Genomic DNA, 16,577 nt, shown 5'->3' with positions numbered 1-16,577 from the left:
TACATCTTCCAAATAATAGTATGCAGACTTCTGAATTCAAAAGTCAGTACATTGCAAAGTCTAACATAAAAAACAAAAACAAAAATTCCAATAACTTCTCCAGTTTTACATCCTTCATGGACCCTGTATTTCAATTTAACTCTGTCTTTCCCCAAATATTGTCTAAATCAGTGGTCTTCAACCTCATCAGAATCTCCTCTGGAGTTAAAAAAATAAATAAATACCTAACCTTACTTATACATAGAGATTTAAAGCTAGTAGGTCTCTATTGAGGACTGGCTGCCTTAATAAAAGCCTCCCCAATTGGTCCTGACCAAAGCCATAGAGAACATCACCTGTTTTCCTGTCCCCATGACTTTGATCACTGTTTTCTCTTCGTGGCCAGAGTTGGATTTTCTTGCTTTCTTTTGAAACACCTTCACATCCTTCAATACCCAGCCCTAATTTTACCTCCCTCATGACGTTTTTCTTGGTTTACTCAAACAGATGTATCATTTTTTCTATACGCAGTCACGGTAAATTTTCATTAGATTGTATTTATACCTAACAATCTCTAGACAGCGCACTTCTTGAAGGAAAGGCCTTTGTTATTTTTAGTATAGAAGCCACTCAGTAAAGGCCATTGGCTGTTGAGATTATTTGTAAAGGACTTTTACATTCTCATAACAAGCTTTAGTGTTTTTATTTTTTGCTAATTTAACCAAAGTCCAAAAGCATAAAATGCAGTTGCTTAAATTTAAAGACTATGCTAAATTAAGATTTGCTAATCATTCTAAGTAGGAGAAAGCAATTAGAATTTTAAATGCTACTACTCTTTTCAGCAACAGATGAACCAGTATTAAAGTAAATTGAGTGGCCAATTGGTCCCTTTAACACCCACACTTCAGGTGTTTTAAAGCTTGTGGGTCTCTTTGGATTCCTTGTGAAAACTGTCATGTTGGCATGTAGCTATAAAATGTGCTTCACTCAGAAACTGTAGTTTATAAATCAGTTTTTTACTGGTTCCTTGCACAGGGGAATACTTTTATTAAATTGGACTTGCTAAAGTATACAGCACAGTATTGTTTTTACTAGGGAACGAGAGTGTAAGTGCAGTGATTTAATGCGGTTACAAGTGCCTGCATCCAAAAAGTTTCTGATTTTTGTCAAACAATCAGCAAGAGAGTGATTTCCCCCCATTTTTTGTGACTTGCCTAGTTATATTCTTGTTAAATCTTTAAGCTTTATATTCTGGATTGGATATTTTTCCTAGTTTCTGTTAGTTCCTGATCAATACAAATTGTGAATATTTTTGGATATATGCATATATATCTGTAATTAATTTAGTGACCATTAAGTTGATCTTTGGTCTGCTCTTCTATTGAAAGGGTGTATGTGTGTGTGTGTGTGTGTATAACCTAAATTACATATATATATAGTACCTAAATAATAGTAATGCATTTGGATTTCATGGCAAGCCTGGGTAGAGAATGAAGATTTAACCTCTTAGTGCTATCTCTATTTGCTGGTGTAAGACATATTTCTGATTTATCCCAGGTAAAATCATTAGGATGGATGTATTAGAAGACATAAAATTTCTGTGGTCATGTAAGATGTACTAACTGGGAAATAGTCAGTATCTCTTAGCTTTTGCTTTTTATAAACTCATAACTTTATAGAGTCTTTATGGAACCATCCAGTCATTTCCCTGACTTCAAACAGAACTACAGCTGAACTACTCAAAACTTTCTGAATCAAAGTCAGATTTCCTTTAGAAAACAATTCCTACATTTAATATCAATCACATTTACTTCTGCTAAGTTATTCCTAGGAAACAGTTACCCTCAACAGGAATCAAAATAGAAGATGTTGGTAAACATTTGAAGATGGCAAATGAATAATGGACGGGGTTACTCGGGCAGTTGGAGATACTTGTTAGTAGAGCAGAAGCAGTGATACCTAGCAAACCTCTGGGAAAACATGGCTAACTTCTCCTGACCAAGTAGCAGTAACCTAACACTTGTTGAACACTGTAGTTTCCATGCATGTCACCTCATTTAATCCTCACAACAATGCTGTGAGGTGGGTGCTACTAAGAGCCCCATTTTATAGATAAGTTAACCAGGCTAAGAAGAATAAGTGAACTGTTTTTAAGTACATACCTAGTAAGTGGTAGATCTGAGATTTCAAATCCTCTGGTGCCAAATCCAGTACCAAAAATCTATTTTAAAAATATTAGTTTTTCAAAAGAAATTAGTTTTTCAAAGACCACCTTAAAAAACATCAGTCAGGACAGTGGAGCAGTGTCTAAGACTGAAAGGTCACAGAACCACTCCTGAAGTTTCCCAACAATTGAATAAGTATGTAAAATAAGAGTATGGCAAATGATTACTAGGAAATTATTTTATGCATGAAACATTAAACTCTGAAGTAAAATGATACACAAGCTCAAGATGTTGCTATTTTTTTATTTGTAGCCAACATTTATTTTTATGCCTAGAAAAATACATGGGAGTCCTTAGATTAATGTGCTGGGCAAATTGCTACTTTAGTGATAGTAACATAGTCCCGAAAAAGCAAGCACGATTACTTTGTACTTTTTTCTTGTTTTATTCAGCAAGAAGACCATAATTTTTCATATTTAAGGAAGTATGAAAAATTTGTCAAATTTTAAAAGCTGAATACATGTAGCATTGGATCAAGGCACATACAAGACTGGCCAAAGGGCGTACAATGCACTTTGGTTTTTTGTTGGAAAAAAATCATGGCAACAGAAAAGTGATGTGTTTTTTAAACAAGTAATATCTCACAATTCAGTAGGAAGCCTGAAAGAAATGTTAACATTTCAAGTTCATTATGTAATATCTGGAAAACTGTGATAGTAATGGGCAGTTACCTTAGTCATTCTGGAAAGTAAACTGAACATTTATGTACAGTGTTAAAATACTTCACATAAACCGAATCTAAATTTGATATCTAGTATTTTCTTTTAAATTCTCACTTATTTATAATACTACTTTCTCTGCATTGTTGAGGGGAATTTCTTATGGTTATGCTACCTTTTTAATATAAGTAAGGTTTGTTTGATGTCCTTTGTGATAAAAACATTATAAACACTAACAATTATGTTTTTAGAATTCACTTTTCAGGAATCAGGATGGTATAGGCAAAACCAAAATGCAAATCTGGTATCTTTGTTCACTATGCTATTCAAGTCTAACTTTTTATGTTTTCCTAAGTACATATTTCCCCCCTAACTTGGAAACATGCTTACTTTATTATTTTTGTGAAGTCCTTTATTCTTAAAGCACTGTTAACAATGGCTTTACAACAGACCTCACATTCCTTTGAAGCCAGCTCATGTATTCAGTTCAGAAGATGTACTTACTTTCTTAAGGATATTTGATTTCCTTAGAGTAAAAATGGAGATATGCAGCAAGTTTGATATTGCCCATTACTTCACATATTTTGATTTATTGAATACCAGTGGGATAATACAAATTTAATAATTGGAATATTACTTCATAAATATTTTTTGAAATGTAATTTTTCTCATTCAGCCAGTTTTTTTTACATATTTTTAATACCAAAGTGAAAAATGGCCTGTGCTTATACTACAAGGATCTCACGTGAACGCAGTCCTGATTGTTCAACACAGCAAAAAATTCACTTTCACAGTCAACAAGTCATCTTACTCAGTAGAACACAAAGTAAATGGTTTATAACTTCAATATTTGCAAGGAAAATACAGTACAAATTACTAAAAAATACTAAAATATAGAATTGTGTTCAGGCATCTCCACTACATCAATCGCAGCAGTAACCTGAAATTTGAAACTTTTAATAAAAAGTTCTTAAATATAAATTATATGGCAAATGTACAGTACATTGCTTCTTTCAGTCTCTTTTTTCCAGTGTTTTGCAGTAGAACAGGTTCCTACCATCACCTCCCTTAGGTTTAAAAAAAAACCGAGACACAGTCTGCTGCGGGTCCTCCAGCATCATGAGTGTGAGTGATCCGAGTCTGGAATTCCACTGTCCCTGTAGCTTCGGTTACTACTGCTTTCACTGTGATTGTTTTTGTACAAATTCATTCCATTAGGAGGAAATATGGTGTGTATTACAAATTCCTCCTTTGAGATGGGTTCATTACTTATGGGTAACATCTGAAAAGAAGTCTCCCTGATTTCCAGGATGGAGTTGTCCTTCTTCGTACCAGCTTCCGCATAGTCATCCTTTCTTCGCCTCCCTTTGCTGTATGCGCAGTTCCTTGAGAAGAGTGATCCATTCCTATGAACATACCAGCACACTAAAGCAAGGAGCGCAATGGTCACCAAGGCCACAGCCCCACCAATAATGGCAGCCAATGGCAAATTGGGGTTTTTATAAGGTTCTTTCTCTTGCTCTCGATTAAGGGTGGTTGTAGGGTTGTACATTCTAAGGGGTGCAGTTTCAGTCTCAATACAAACAGGATTGTCATCAAATAGGTAGAGGTTACTGGTTTCCATGGGAACCATGCAGACTCGATAGGGTGAATCAGGCTCCAGGGCTGTGACCAAGTATTCACTGCGTTCCCCTGTTACGATTGTTTCTGTTATAGATCCAAATGCTGGGCTATGGCCCAGTTTGAGCCAGCTGAGTCTTAAAGCAGTCATAGGTAGGACAAGTTTCCAAGAGATATGAATTGTGTCAGAGGTGACAGATTTCACAGTAATTACAATTGTTTTTCTTGCTGGACTCCCTGTGGTTCGCTGGTCCTTAGTGAGCTTAGTTTTCTTAATGTCTGGTTGTTTGGTCACTGGAGCATGCCACTGTCCTTGATCAGGATACACGGTGTTGGGCATTGCAGTGGTTATCTGAATGGTGCTTACAACTTCACTGTCTTTACAATCAAACAGTTCTGCACTGAGGTCCTTGATAGCCATCCCCCGAACTTTTTCTGGGGCTTGGCACATAAGCCCACGCACGTTGACCTTCACAGGTAGTGACTGTAACCAGTCACGTACCCATTTCATTTTGCACCCACAATACCAGGGATTGTTGCGAAGAATCAGTTGGGTTATATTGTCCAAATCATCAAAGATACCCTGAGGTAAATTACTTAGGTTATTATTGGACATATCAAGTCGATACAGCTGCCTTAGATAAGAAAAAGCATTTGGGGGCACCCGATTGATGTGGTTATCCTGAAGGTAAAGCTTCCTCAGGTTTGTACCTGGAAGGTTTACTGGGGCAGCAGTCAGGGAATTCCGCACCAGGGACAGTTCTGTTAAGTTGACTAGGTTGAAGAAAACTTTATCACCTAAACCATGGTTGTTCAACAGGTTTCCATCCAAAACCAGGCGTTTTAGGCTAGTGAGACCTTGAAGAGATGGTGATGAAATAGTGGATATGCGATTATCATCCAAGCGTAGTTCTTCTATAGTCCTGGGCAACCCCCAGGGGATTGTGCTAAGGTGATTACGAGACAGGAAAAGCAGTCGGAGATAGTTGCTATCTCGGAATGCCCCTTCTTCTATGCTAACAGCAGAGACGGAGTTGTCATCTAAATGCAATTCTTCCAGATACGGAATTTTTGAAAGTGAATCATAAGTGATAGTCCTTATGTTATTTTCTTGCAGATGTAACTCTTTTACATACTTTGGTAGGTTGGTAGGAAATTCATCTAAACTGTTGTGGTATAGGTATATTCTTTCTACTTTCAACAAGTTCTTCAAATCTGAAGGAATCCCAGCATTATTTATTTGGTTGTTCTGAAGGTAGAGAGTTGTAGCATCCTCTGGTATTCCTATTGGAATAGATGTCAGAAAGCGATCATTACAGTAAATGAAACCTGCATCGCAGCGGCACACAGATGGACAGGATTTAGCCGTAACTGAAAGAGGTACCATCTGAAGGATCAGCCCAATTTTAGTCCCGATGAGGAAGATGCTCCAGGCTGGGCTGATCATGGTCAGCAGTGTTGAGGTCTTTACACAAGGTAGCTTCAGAGCCCTAAAGTGCAGTGAATTAAAAAAGAAAAAAAGACAGAATGCAATCAGATCAGCATACTTAAGATTGTATTAAAAATAGATGTGGATATTAAAAAACATCTATCATTACTTTCAATATTTTATTTTTTTGCATGCTTAGGGTTTTTTTGCTACCTAACAATGAAACCAATCATATAATCTCTTTAACTTAAATGTTTCTGATATTAAATTAAGAATGGGTTTGAAATCATGTTCCAAACCCATTTTATTTTGAAATGTCACATATAATTAAAGTCTCATTGAATATTTAAAAGAATTTTAATAATACTTGATATCAGTTTTGTAGCTAGTCACTGACCAAGCTAATTAAATATTGAATTTTTTCTTAATAGTCATAGTCAATTGATTCATAAGAATATAATTTATTATATTTAAAGACAATAATGTTACTGTTTTTAAAAACCATACAGGTATAGAAATGTGTAGTAAAAATATCTATTCTTTTACTATTCAGGAATAGTAACCCCTTGAGATGCTGAATCACAGTAAAGCGAAATGTTTGCTTTGATTATTGATGTTCTTTTATTGTTATTATTATTAAACATTGTTAGGTGGGTATTTCTAGCAAGAAAATCAAAAGAAATCTTTTTTCATCTACTTTAAGGGAAGGAATGAATTTACATACATAATACATCCAACTAATGAAATTCCATTCCATATTAAAGTAGTTCTTGCTTTTGTTCCCATTTTGTTACGTTTTGTATTGTATGGTTTAATGGCTTTGTGCACATTTTTCATTATATTCTATCTCACAACATATTTTCACAGTGCATTTATCCTTTTTCAAGTTCTAATCTAAATATTATTCAACTTTCTCTGTGGCTGGAGAATTATGGATTTATACTGATCTATTGTGTAATATTTTTTCTGAACTTTCAGGTTTAATTAGCCTTTATAATTTCAGGCATGGAAATAGAAGACTTTAATATTTTTCCTACCTTATTGAACGATGTAAACAAATTTTGCGTGAGTGAAAATCCAATGCACACACACACATATATTTTTTCCCCTGGTGAGGGGCTGGGGCTTATAAACTCTTGTTTAGTCCTTGGAAATGTTCTTCACTGTTTATTCAAGTAATCCTATGACGCACACACCTCCATATCAGGGTCACTGCTGTCAGTGAACATTCCAGCGCTGGTTCAACATTGTGGGCAAGCTCATTAAAGTGGGGACCAGAAACAATTCAGCTTCCTGTTACTATGTAGAACACATGGTTTCCTATGTATTTTTTTTTTCTTTCTGATAGAGTTTCTGTGTGAAGGTTTCTTTTGTGTAGCTTAATTCCCTGAGTGGAAATTGCTTTCTTTGAAATTCTTATTGGCTCTTCTGTGCAATGTGGTCAGAAATAGTAACTTCAGATCCTCGTGAAGAAAGCCATTCATGATGCTAAGGCCTGTATAGCAATAGGTTTCTTAGGCAGTCACCCCCCCACCTTTATTCCCATCCAGGATTATTCATGTATAAACTTTGTACAGTAGCTATATCCTGAGGTATGATTACCTGCTGTGAAATAGCTATTTCCAGCTTTTGCTTCTTGCTGCTTTCTTAGAATATCTGGTGTAGTCGCGTTATGCAAGAACTGGTATTCGTTTTTAAGAGGTAAAGAAAACTGAATTCAAATATTCTTCACGGGGAAAAAAAGGAAGCATACTAGATTTCCTTTATATGTTTCTTCCTTACAACATACTGAGTCTGAGCATCTCCTGTGAAAGTAAAAGGTTTTAATGAACTTCTAATAATGAACTTTAACATACTATAGACATTGCCTAGAAATTTAACTTCAATTCTTTCTTTAAGCAAAAACATCTTTCATCACAGTAGTTGGCAAAAAGGGATAAGATGACCTCTTTGTCCTGTGCTGCCCATTTCACTATATAAAGTAGGAGATGAAGTTGAGATTGTCACCAAATAATCTATGTCAACTGATTATTAGTGTCACTTTGAATTAAACACAGAAGCAATGCTTCATTCGGGAGACAGACAGTAGGCCCCTTCCATGGCTTTTGAATTCAGGTCAGGCCAGTCTTTAAAAGTTCACTTTTAAATCTTGCATGCAAAATATAAAGTGAATAAAAAAAGAGAATATAATTTTATGTCAAAGAAGTGAAGCAAATACAGAACAAGGATTTTTGACAAAAATTCCTTTTAGAATTTGTGAACATGGTTTACAAAGTTATACAACCTGCAATGTAGAGAGTTGAAAAGAATTTGCTTTAGAAGCTTTCCTTTTGCTATGCCCAATGCCCTGCAACCCTCAATTATTCAAATTCAGAATGTGGACCCCGGTACCTTCCTTCTTAGAGGTGTTTCTGAGGAAGAGTTGATGAGCTTTAAACTCTAGTTACTCAGGTGTTCTTGGCCAAAAGTCAAAATTGCTTTTCCAGGAAAATATAATTTTAATATACTTTTAGCAACCTGAATTTGAAACACCTGTGTTTAGAATAGAAAGGACATTATTCAATGTGTCTCCTTGTAATGACTGTCAGGAAAGCATATCAAAGCCTGAAGAGGCATTTCTCTCTAGGTTCAAATAGGAACAGGCCAGTTTCTAGAAAGTGTATTTTTCATTTCAGAAACTAGACTTAAAACTTAACCAAAGAGACCAGTGATTTTAATGATGACTGCTTTGTCCATTATCTAATTAATATACATGAAGATTTTTTTGGTGAATGGGCAGGGGGTGGGTAGGATCAATATCTGAATTCCAGGATTATCTGCTCAGGAGCTTACTGTATATGTAGGAAACATTAGGATATCACGGAAATATTTGACCCCGAAATTAAGGAAAAAAGCAGAACTAATTTGCTTCCCCCCCTCTAATTACCTGGCATCCAACAAGGATAGCATCTGTTCCAGAATTCAAACACTACTACTGAATGTGAATGTTAAATAAGGCCCCGATTCGTGTTTCCAGTTGTTTTTGAAAATTTAGTTTCTTTTACTTTGTCACCAGATACCAACACTATCATAGACTGCATTAACAAACAGGAACTTAAGAAATAATTATAGATAATTTTAAATTTATTATTTAGGCAACTTGAAACAAAAATAATAGCACTTGGAGAAAGTAGTCTCGAGTGGGTATTGCAAAGTATCCACAGAGGAAAGTTTAAGTGATTTATTGTTTAATGTGAGGTTTTACTGTGATGCCTTTAGGGCTTTGCTCATTATTGTTGAATTTTTATAGTATACTTTATTTCTTGAAATCTGTTGCTTTCTTAGTATGTGAAAATGGAAAACCAAGCTGTTGAAATTATAACTGAAAAGTTACTTTAAAAAGTATTTGCTGTAAGTGTTTTCTTGAAAATTTCTTGAAAATTTTTCAAAATATAAAATAATTCGGTTAATTGAAGCTTAGAAAACAATTTTGTTAAAATACATTAGAAACTAATTTAAAAGCTATAAAAATCATAAGTGAGAAACTGCTTAAAAGTTACCACTAATCAGGCATTTCTCACATTCCAGGACTCACCCCAAAGTGAGAAGATGAATATGATGAATTGGATTTTTAAAATTGTTGATTGTTCTGAGAGTCAGGTTGGCAAGATGATGTCCCAAGTGATGCACCATGATAAGCAGAGATAAAGCTTGTATCCGAACTATAAATATTTCACTAAATCAAGCTCTGAGTGTGTGTGTGTGTGTGTGTGCACTGATTTTCAGCTTTTAATTCAGAGAAAGGAAAAAACCTAAATTGGTGTGAAAAGAAGGAAAATGTATTTATTTTTTCTGTTTTATAATTCTGAAACTTCTTCCTCTGCTCTATTTGATATGCACACTCATATTGCCATTAATGTAATAGTAATAATGTGGGGTTAATGGAAAGCCTTACATCACATTAAATACTTGGAAAGTACCATGCTCTCCTACACTGCATTTTAAACACAAGGCAAGAACATCAAGCAGATTTCTATGGAGAGAAGGATGCTCTTTCATACGTAAAGATTATTCTTCACCTATCCCACTCCCTTTACTTAAGCTCAAAACAGTTTAATTCATGTTTGATTGTGCATTTTATATTACATATGTTCTCCTTCCCCTTTCTACTTGAAACTATAGTAGCGCTAACCAGTGGTTTTTGTGTGTGTTTGTGTGGGGTTTTTTTGCGTATTAAAGGCTATAATGATCTCATCTACCAAAACAAGCAATCCTGTCCCCATGCTTAGACTTTCCTCTTTTTGAGCTAGCTCTGCATATTCACACACATAGAGACATGGAGTTGAATGTGACTGATGAAAACAAAAATGACCCCCACTGGCATGGTTACTGTGGCCAGGTTTCCACAACATCGACTTCACAGCTTTTATGTCTGCATGGTCTTGAAAGAGGCCATTACTTCTGAACAACAATATCAACAACAAAGACTTTTTAGAGCAATATTGCTAATGGGGTAACTTGGAGAGAAACATAAATGGAGCCCTGGTTACTTAAAGGAATATTTTTAAATTATTTTTAATGGAATCATTACTTAAGTATATTGCATTTAAAATTGTAGCAAGAAGAAGAAAAACATGATCACTTCACTGGTAAATCAAAATTTTAATAGGAATCTTTTCTATTAAGTTTCTTTTTAAAATAAAAATTATGGAGTTTTTTTTAAATTGCATTTATAATGTAATCATCAAATTTGTGAAAAACCTCCCATTTATTTCCATGATACACCTAACAAAGTATGTAAATAAATATATAAGCATACTATCATTTTTAGATATTTTAAGAAAATCAATATCCTTTAAGAAGTTGTATCTGAATTGAAAACTGGTATTTAAATAAAATCAAGAGGTTGAGGCAATCTGCATGTTTATGCAATTCCTTCTCTGCTACTATAATATTTTGAAGGTGGGAATGTTTGAGATGAGAAGGTATTTTCTTGTTTTGATCACTTAAATTAAAGTTATATTGTATATTAATATTGCTAACTCACTAAATCATTTATTTGCTACCTTTGATTTAAATTGATTTGATTTGAAATCATTGCTCATATTAAAAAAGTCTTAAACCAAATAGAGTATTGAGACTGCAGTTTCCTTTCAATGATATGCCTTACATAATGGCTTCCTAATGCTGACAACTTTAAAAAATATTAAATCTAAAAATAGAATGTCATGTAGAACTTTTAATCCAAATTAAATGGATTATTATTGAGTACAAATTTGAAATTGAAAAAAACACACATGGTTAATCAAATTTATTCAAGTGTGTAAATATTTCTAGATAAATTGGAATTTATACAATTGTAATCTAGAATTTTAGGAAAGTAATTTATTTATAAAGGCTTAAATTGCTGGTAGAAAAAAGCACAACACGATTATCAACCTGTGAATGCTAAGTCTTTGTAAGGACATGGTATTTCAAATAAACTATATGTATGATTAGACTGAAAAACTGGAGAACATCAGGTTAGTTGATAGTGACAGCAAAAGGCTTTCTAAGCAGCCTGTCTGGTAGTTAAATTTTCCACGATCATCAGATTTCAGGAAAGTTCCAATTCTTTTGTTTAATGCCAGGCAAGCAGAAGGACTTCTAACTCTCCTCCTGAGAGTCATGAAGTCTGAAGGGTTTGCTGAGAGGCAGAGAAGCAAGTGTGCCTTTTCGTATTTTGTTTTATCCAGACTTGTTTTGTAGTCTGAGGAAGTTTCTGTTTTATTTTTGCAATAAAGGGCATAAAAGTTTCAAAAACAAAGGATTTTTACTTTCTCCTTTTCTTACGGATGCTTTTTCCCAACAAGTTGGTGATAAATGAATGGAATTCTGCTTCATTTATTTTGGCTTGTAAGTTAAATGCTGCATCCTTAAAAAAAAAAAAAAAGGCAAGCTGGGATGTCATCTTTCATCATAGTGAATGCTGCTTCCTTTTACGATATTAAAGCTAGACTAAATAAATTAGAGAACCAGGATTTGTAAGATTGAATAAGGTATTAATTTAGAGAATGGTAAAGGTGAGCAGTAGAGAGCTTGGGGCAGAGGACATGCTTTAAGTATGCACTGACTTTCGAACAACTACAATTAAAGCTATGCTTACTTTTGTTAAACCGCAAACGTTTTTCCTGCTGCAAACATGAAATTTCCTTTTCACTGTTGTGAGTACAATTTGGTTGAGGTGCTTAAAATTTCTAATATTCAAATTTCCATACATTAGTACAACAAATATTTGGGTCTACTGTACGTGAAACACTGTGCTGGCTGGTGAGAACATCCAAGGCCATAAAATACCTTGTTTTCTCATGTCAGAGTAGCATATTATTGATTTATGGCAAATAAAGAGGAAAAAATCAACAATACATAAACTGATCGATCCACAGTTCAGTGGCACACTTTAAATATGGTGTTTAACCAAATATGGTCTGTAGGCTTTCTTTTCAAAGTTGCCACGGTAACTTGTGCACATGAAAAGTGAAAGAATAAAGAACAAAAGCTATCATTGTCTCATCAGTGTAAGAGCAATTTCTCTCTCCTCTCATTTAAGCAGACTAATACCTGGAGAGAGCTTTTTATACATTCCTGACACTTTAATTCTGATGCTAGGAAGGAGATTTTGCATATGTAAAATGCAGCGTTAGCTGCTGCTTAAATTATATTTCATTCCTTCTTCCTTAAAATCTGTTGTCTCTGGAGTTCTTGTCAATAGACAAATCAAACTCCTGAAAACTGCTTTTCTGTGCAATATAAACGTGGTTTTCAAAACCACGTTTTTTAGTACGATATTTTACCAAGTTTAGTGATGTTGATCTGCATTCTGAAACTGAAAAATGCTTTCTGAAATGTATTACTTCAAGTTGGGTTCTTAAGAGAGAGTTTTTGTTTTTGTTTCCTTCAGAAGGCATTTACAAACCATTTGTTTGTTGGAAATTGGTTTGTTGACTTCTAAGTTTTTGAAAAGGTGGAATGAAAAGGAAGGAGTTGAGAAGCAGCTCTTTTTATGTTCTGAAGAATTAATATTGCTGAGAGATTCACAGTAGAGTTTTTGCCCGCTGGGGGGTGGTACACGCTACCAGAACAGCGCTTTCAGAAACCGCAAGTCAGACGTGGGCTGCTGCCGGTCAGTTTTTCTCTAGTTTAATTACAACAAAGCCTCGCGTTGAGAAGAACAGTGAAGGCCTCTGGGGCAAAAGGTGGGGGGTGAGGGGGAAGGGGGAATGAGGGAAAAAGGAGGGAAGAGATTACAGCCTTTGAAAAATTTACTGAATCTCATTTCTCTCATTGACTTCATGTATACTAGTCTTCATTTGACTTTTAACAATTATTTATAATTCTATTACAATAAACTGGAAGAATAAAAGAATATTTGAGGACTTTATACAGAATTCTTAAATTAGTTCTGGATCTTGTTATTAATCACATTCTTTGTGATGTAGCCCACCCACCTTTAACAAGGGGAGGGAAGTTAAGATTCACTGAGATGGCAGTTTTAAACCAATTTTTTAAAATGACCAGATTTATTTCAATGTTGGTATGAACATTGGCATATTAAAAATAAAGCAGAAATAAGAAACATTTATATATTATCAATACAAGGCAAGCTCTCTGATGCTGATTTTTGAAGGGTGTAAAGTTATTAAAAATAATCCAGAAAGAGGAGACAGCCTGAAGTTGTATGGCCAAGAAAAGCACAGACAGATCTCTCTGCAGTGCACTTGCATGTTTAAAGCTGATAATTGTATTTTTCACGTGGAGACACTGAGTGTTCATTAGGGTCTTGTGTCCCCAGGCAGGAGATGCTGAACATAATTGGAGTTTCTATTTGATTGGGCAATATAGTCTGGAGAAGAAACTGGGGTAAAGATAATTAATAGCTTGCTAACAAAGTCTGACAGCCACAAGATTTCAACCATATTTATTTCACACCGCTTCATTTAGCTCTGAAAAAGTTTTGATAGAATTGATGGCTCCTTAATTAACACTTGAAAGCAAAAGAAACATACCTTCTATTTTGCTGCCATATTCAGTTATGACAAATTTTCTTACTGTTTTTCTTTCTTTTGTAAAAACTTTATTTGCTGCCCAATTATGTATTTTGCAAATGTTAATGTTTAGGAAGCATTTATTTAATTGGGCATTTAAAAACTAACCATAATTTATTTAAAAGGTGAGAGGGAGGAGAACAGAGAAATGAAAAGCCTAGTTAATAAATGGTGGTTAGTATTATACAGGAACACAGTATTTGTGAAATCATCATGTTTATTCATTCAGTAAAATATTTGCTGATCCTTTGACATGATGTGTTTTGGCAGTGATCTATTTAAAAATAAATTAGGTGTAACTTTTCTACTTAAATATATGCAATCACATTTTTGTAACCTTGATTTTTATTCCAGGCTAATAAATGTATGTATATATGTATGTGTTTATGTTGTGGATGCATACACACATATATTTGCAAACTAAATGGCATATCTCTGATTTAATCGTATTGATTGATACCTGGCATATTAATATTGGTAGTAGTGGTAATATTAATATTTTGTGTTACTTTTAAAGGCTGAATTTTTTTTCTTTATTCATTTCAAAAGAGAAGCGCATCACATTTGGGGCATACGTTAATGGTCCTATCTGAAAACAAATTCATTCTTTATGTTTATGCTGGTTGGGATATTCTTAGGGCTAAAAGAAAGGCACTGCTACAGCTGAAGCACTTTTCTAGTGGCTTTATTCATGTTATTTCCTGCTAATGAGATGACATATGTGCATTTTACAGCACACAGATTTACTAAGAAAATTCTAAATAGCTAATTTTTAAAACCATGCAAGAATTTGGCTTTGTAATTGGCAAATATCTATGGTTTATTTTCTCTTTACTTCTAAATAAATAAATAAATAAATAAATAAATGATTAGCAAGACCCCCACCCCCAAGGTGGAGCAAATACAGGCCTGTTGNCCTGCTAATGAGATGACATATGTGCATTTTACAGCACACAGATTTACTAAGAAAATTCTAAATAGCTAATTTTTAAAACCATGCAAGAATTTGGCTTTGTAATTGGCAAATATCTATGGTTTATTTTCTCTTTACTTCTAAATAAATAAATAAATAAATAAATAATTAGCAAGACCCCCACCCCCAAGGTGGAGCAAATACAGGCCTGTTGCACTCTTTACCTTAGTGCAACCATTTTGTTTTAGATCTAATTCACTGAAAGAAAAATGTTTTTAAGAAGATACCTTTAACTACTTTTTGAAAGCTTTGTTGTATAAAAGCATTTTTTCAGAATAATAAGATTTCCCTATTATTAATTGCAAGTGAATGGATAGTCTGCATATCCATCCCACTTGATGAGGGCTCTACTCATTTTTCTCCCTGCCACCCAAATTCACTGCATACATCACACATAGCTTCCAGGCTCCGCTTTGTTAGTTTTTCTGAGTAGACTTTGCCAATTACTATGCTCATCACATACTACATTTGCCCAAGCAGTGGATATTGGCATTCTATGGGAGAGGAGATACGGTTGGGAAGAGTCTCCCTCTCCTTTGAGTTGAATTAACTAGTTGAGGTTTGCAAATCCAAAATGCTTGAAGTAGCTCTGGCAGGATAGCAGTGCAAGCTTTAAAATCTAGGTGTAGCTGTTAATCTTTACAGAGGCATATAAGTCTTCAGTAGTAGCTCAGCTAGCTGTGAGCAAGACGTATGCTTTTCATGTACTGCGTACTCATGGGCTGAGAGATTATTGATTTTCTTTCACAGTTGTAAAAACAGCAATTGGTGATCATACCACACATACAGTACATTCCAAGTTAGCAAGACCTTTTGCTTTCCTCTCTGCGAAAAAAAAAATACACCTTGTATTCTTTAATATTTACCATTTAACTTTCCAACCTAATGTTTTTCCATAAGGCTCTTTTTAAATTGCAACTGCATGAGACAGAACATAGCCATTTACTATTTTTTTAATGAAAGGAGGTTTTAAGTAACTTCTTGCATTTGGCTTATATAGTCAAATTTTTCCTTCCTGGCTGGCATGCACACACATTGCTTGTATTGGTGACAGAGCAAACATTGGATTTGGATGCCTCATGGTTCCAAGTCATTTCTTTCTAGAGAGTAAAAATCAAGCAAACTTTCTGGGACAATCATAAGGAAAAACACGGGAAACACTTACCAGGAAGACGAGAAAAAGCAATTCCATATATACTGCCGCTACAGCTGTAATTCCACTGACTGTGAACTGGAGTAATAAATGTCCCCCTCTCTCAAGCTCCGCGTCCAGTCCACACAAAGCCTACGGCAGCGGCAGGCTGAGCTTGTCCTGCTTCGGATCACTCCCACACTGAGGAGTGAGCGAGGAAGAGCATTCCAGTTTGCAGCACACAGCCCACCTCCAAGTCTGAAGTTAAAGCTTCACCTCGCAGTGGTTGAAGGAGGGGGTGATGTCATAGATGGGCAGGACTTAGCCGAGATCTTGGTCTGTGAGGTAACTGGATAATCAGGCACATGGGCTTTGCAAACGCTAGAGGGAGTGAGAGAAGCCAAAATGAAGCACCCAGCCTGCTCACATGCTATTTGGTTTGTAGGTAGCCCTTTGGAATCTCAACATTGTCTAAAGTTGTACTACAACAAGGTAGT

The 16,577-nt window shown here is 35.0% G+C and overlaps 1 protein-coding gene across 2 annotated transcripts; it reads right to left on the bottom strand.

The window, feature by feature from the left end:
* Positions 1-2,433: 2,433 nt before the first annotated feature.
* FLRT3 (fibronectin leucine rich transmembrane protein 3) lies at positions 2,434-16,344 on the bottom strand. Of its 2 annotated transcripts, XM_037054733.1 has the most exons (3): positions 16,114-16,344; positions 7,515-7,717; positions 2,434-5,973 (listed from the first exon to the last, which is right to left on the bottom strand). In XM_037054733.1, the coding sequence occupies exon 3, from the start codon at positions 5,928-5,930 to the stop codon at positions 3,981-3,983; it is 1,950 nt and encodes a 649-aa protein (XP_036910628.1). In that variant the 5' UTR covers positions 5,931-5,973; positions 7,515-7,717; positions 16,114-16,344; the 3' UTR covers positions 2,434-3,980. The 2 variants fall into 2 exon arrangements, with proteins under 2 accessions (XP_036910628.1, XP_036910627.1); XM_037054732.1 differs by lacking the exon at positions 7,515-7,717.
* Positions 16,345-16,577: the final 233 nt, after the last annotated feature.

The sequence above is a fragment of the Sturnira hondurensis genome, unplaced genomic scaffold (assembly GCF_014824575.4).
Source record: "Sturnira hondurensis isolate 20B ecotype Veracruz unplaced genomic scaffold, ASM1482457v3 Scaffold0008380, whole genome shotgun sequence".
Lineage (NCBI taxonomy): Eukaryota > Metazoa > Chordata > Mammalia > Chiroptera > Phyllostomidae > Sturnira > Sturnira hondurensis.
The sequence above is the reverse complement of the archived record's forward strand: the minus strand, read 5'-3'. Positions and strand labels throughout refer to the sequence as shown.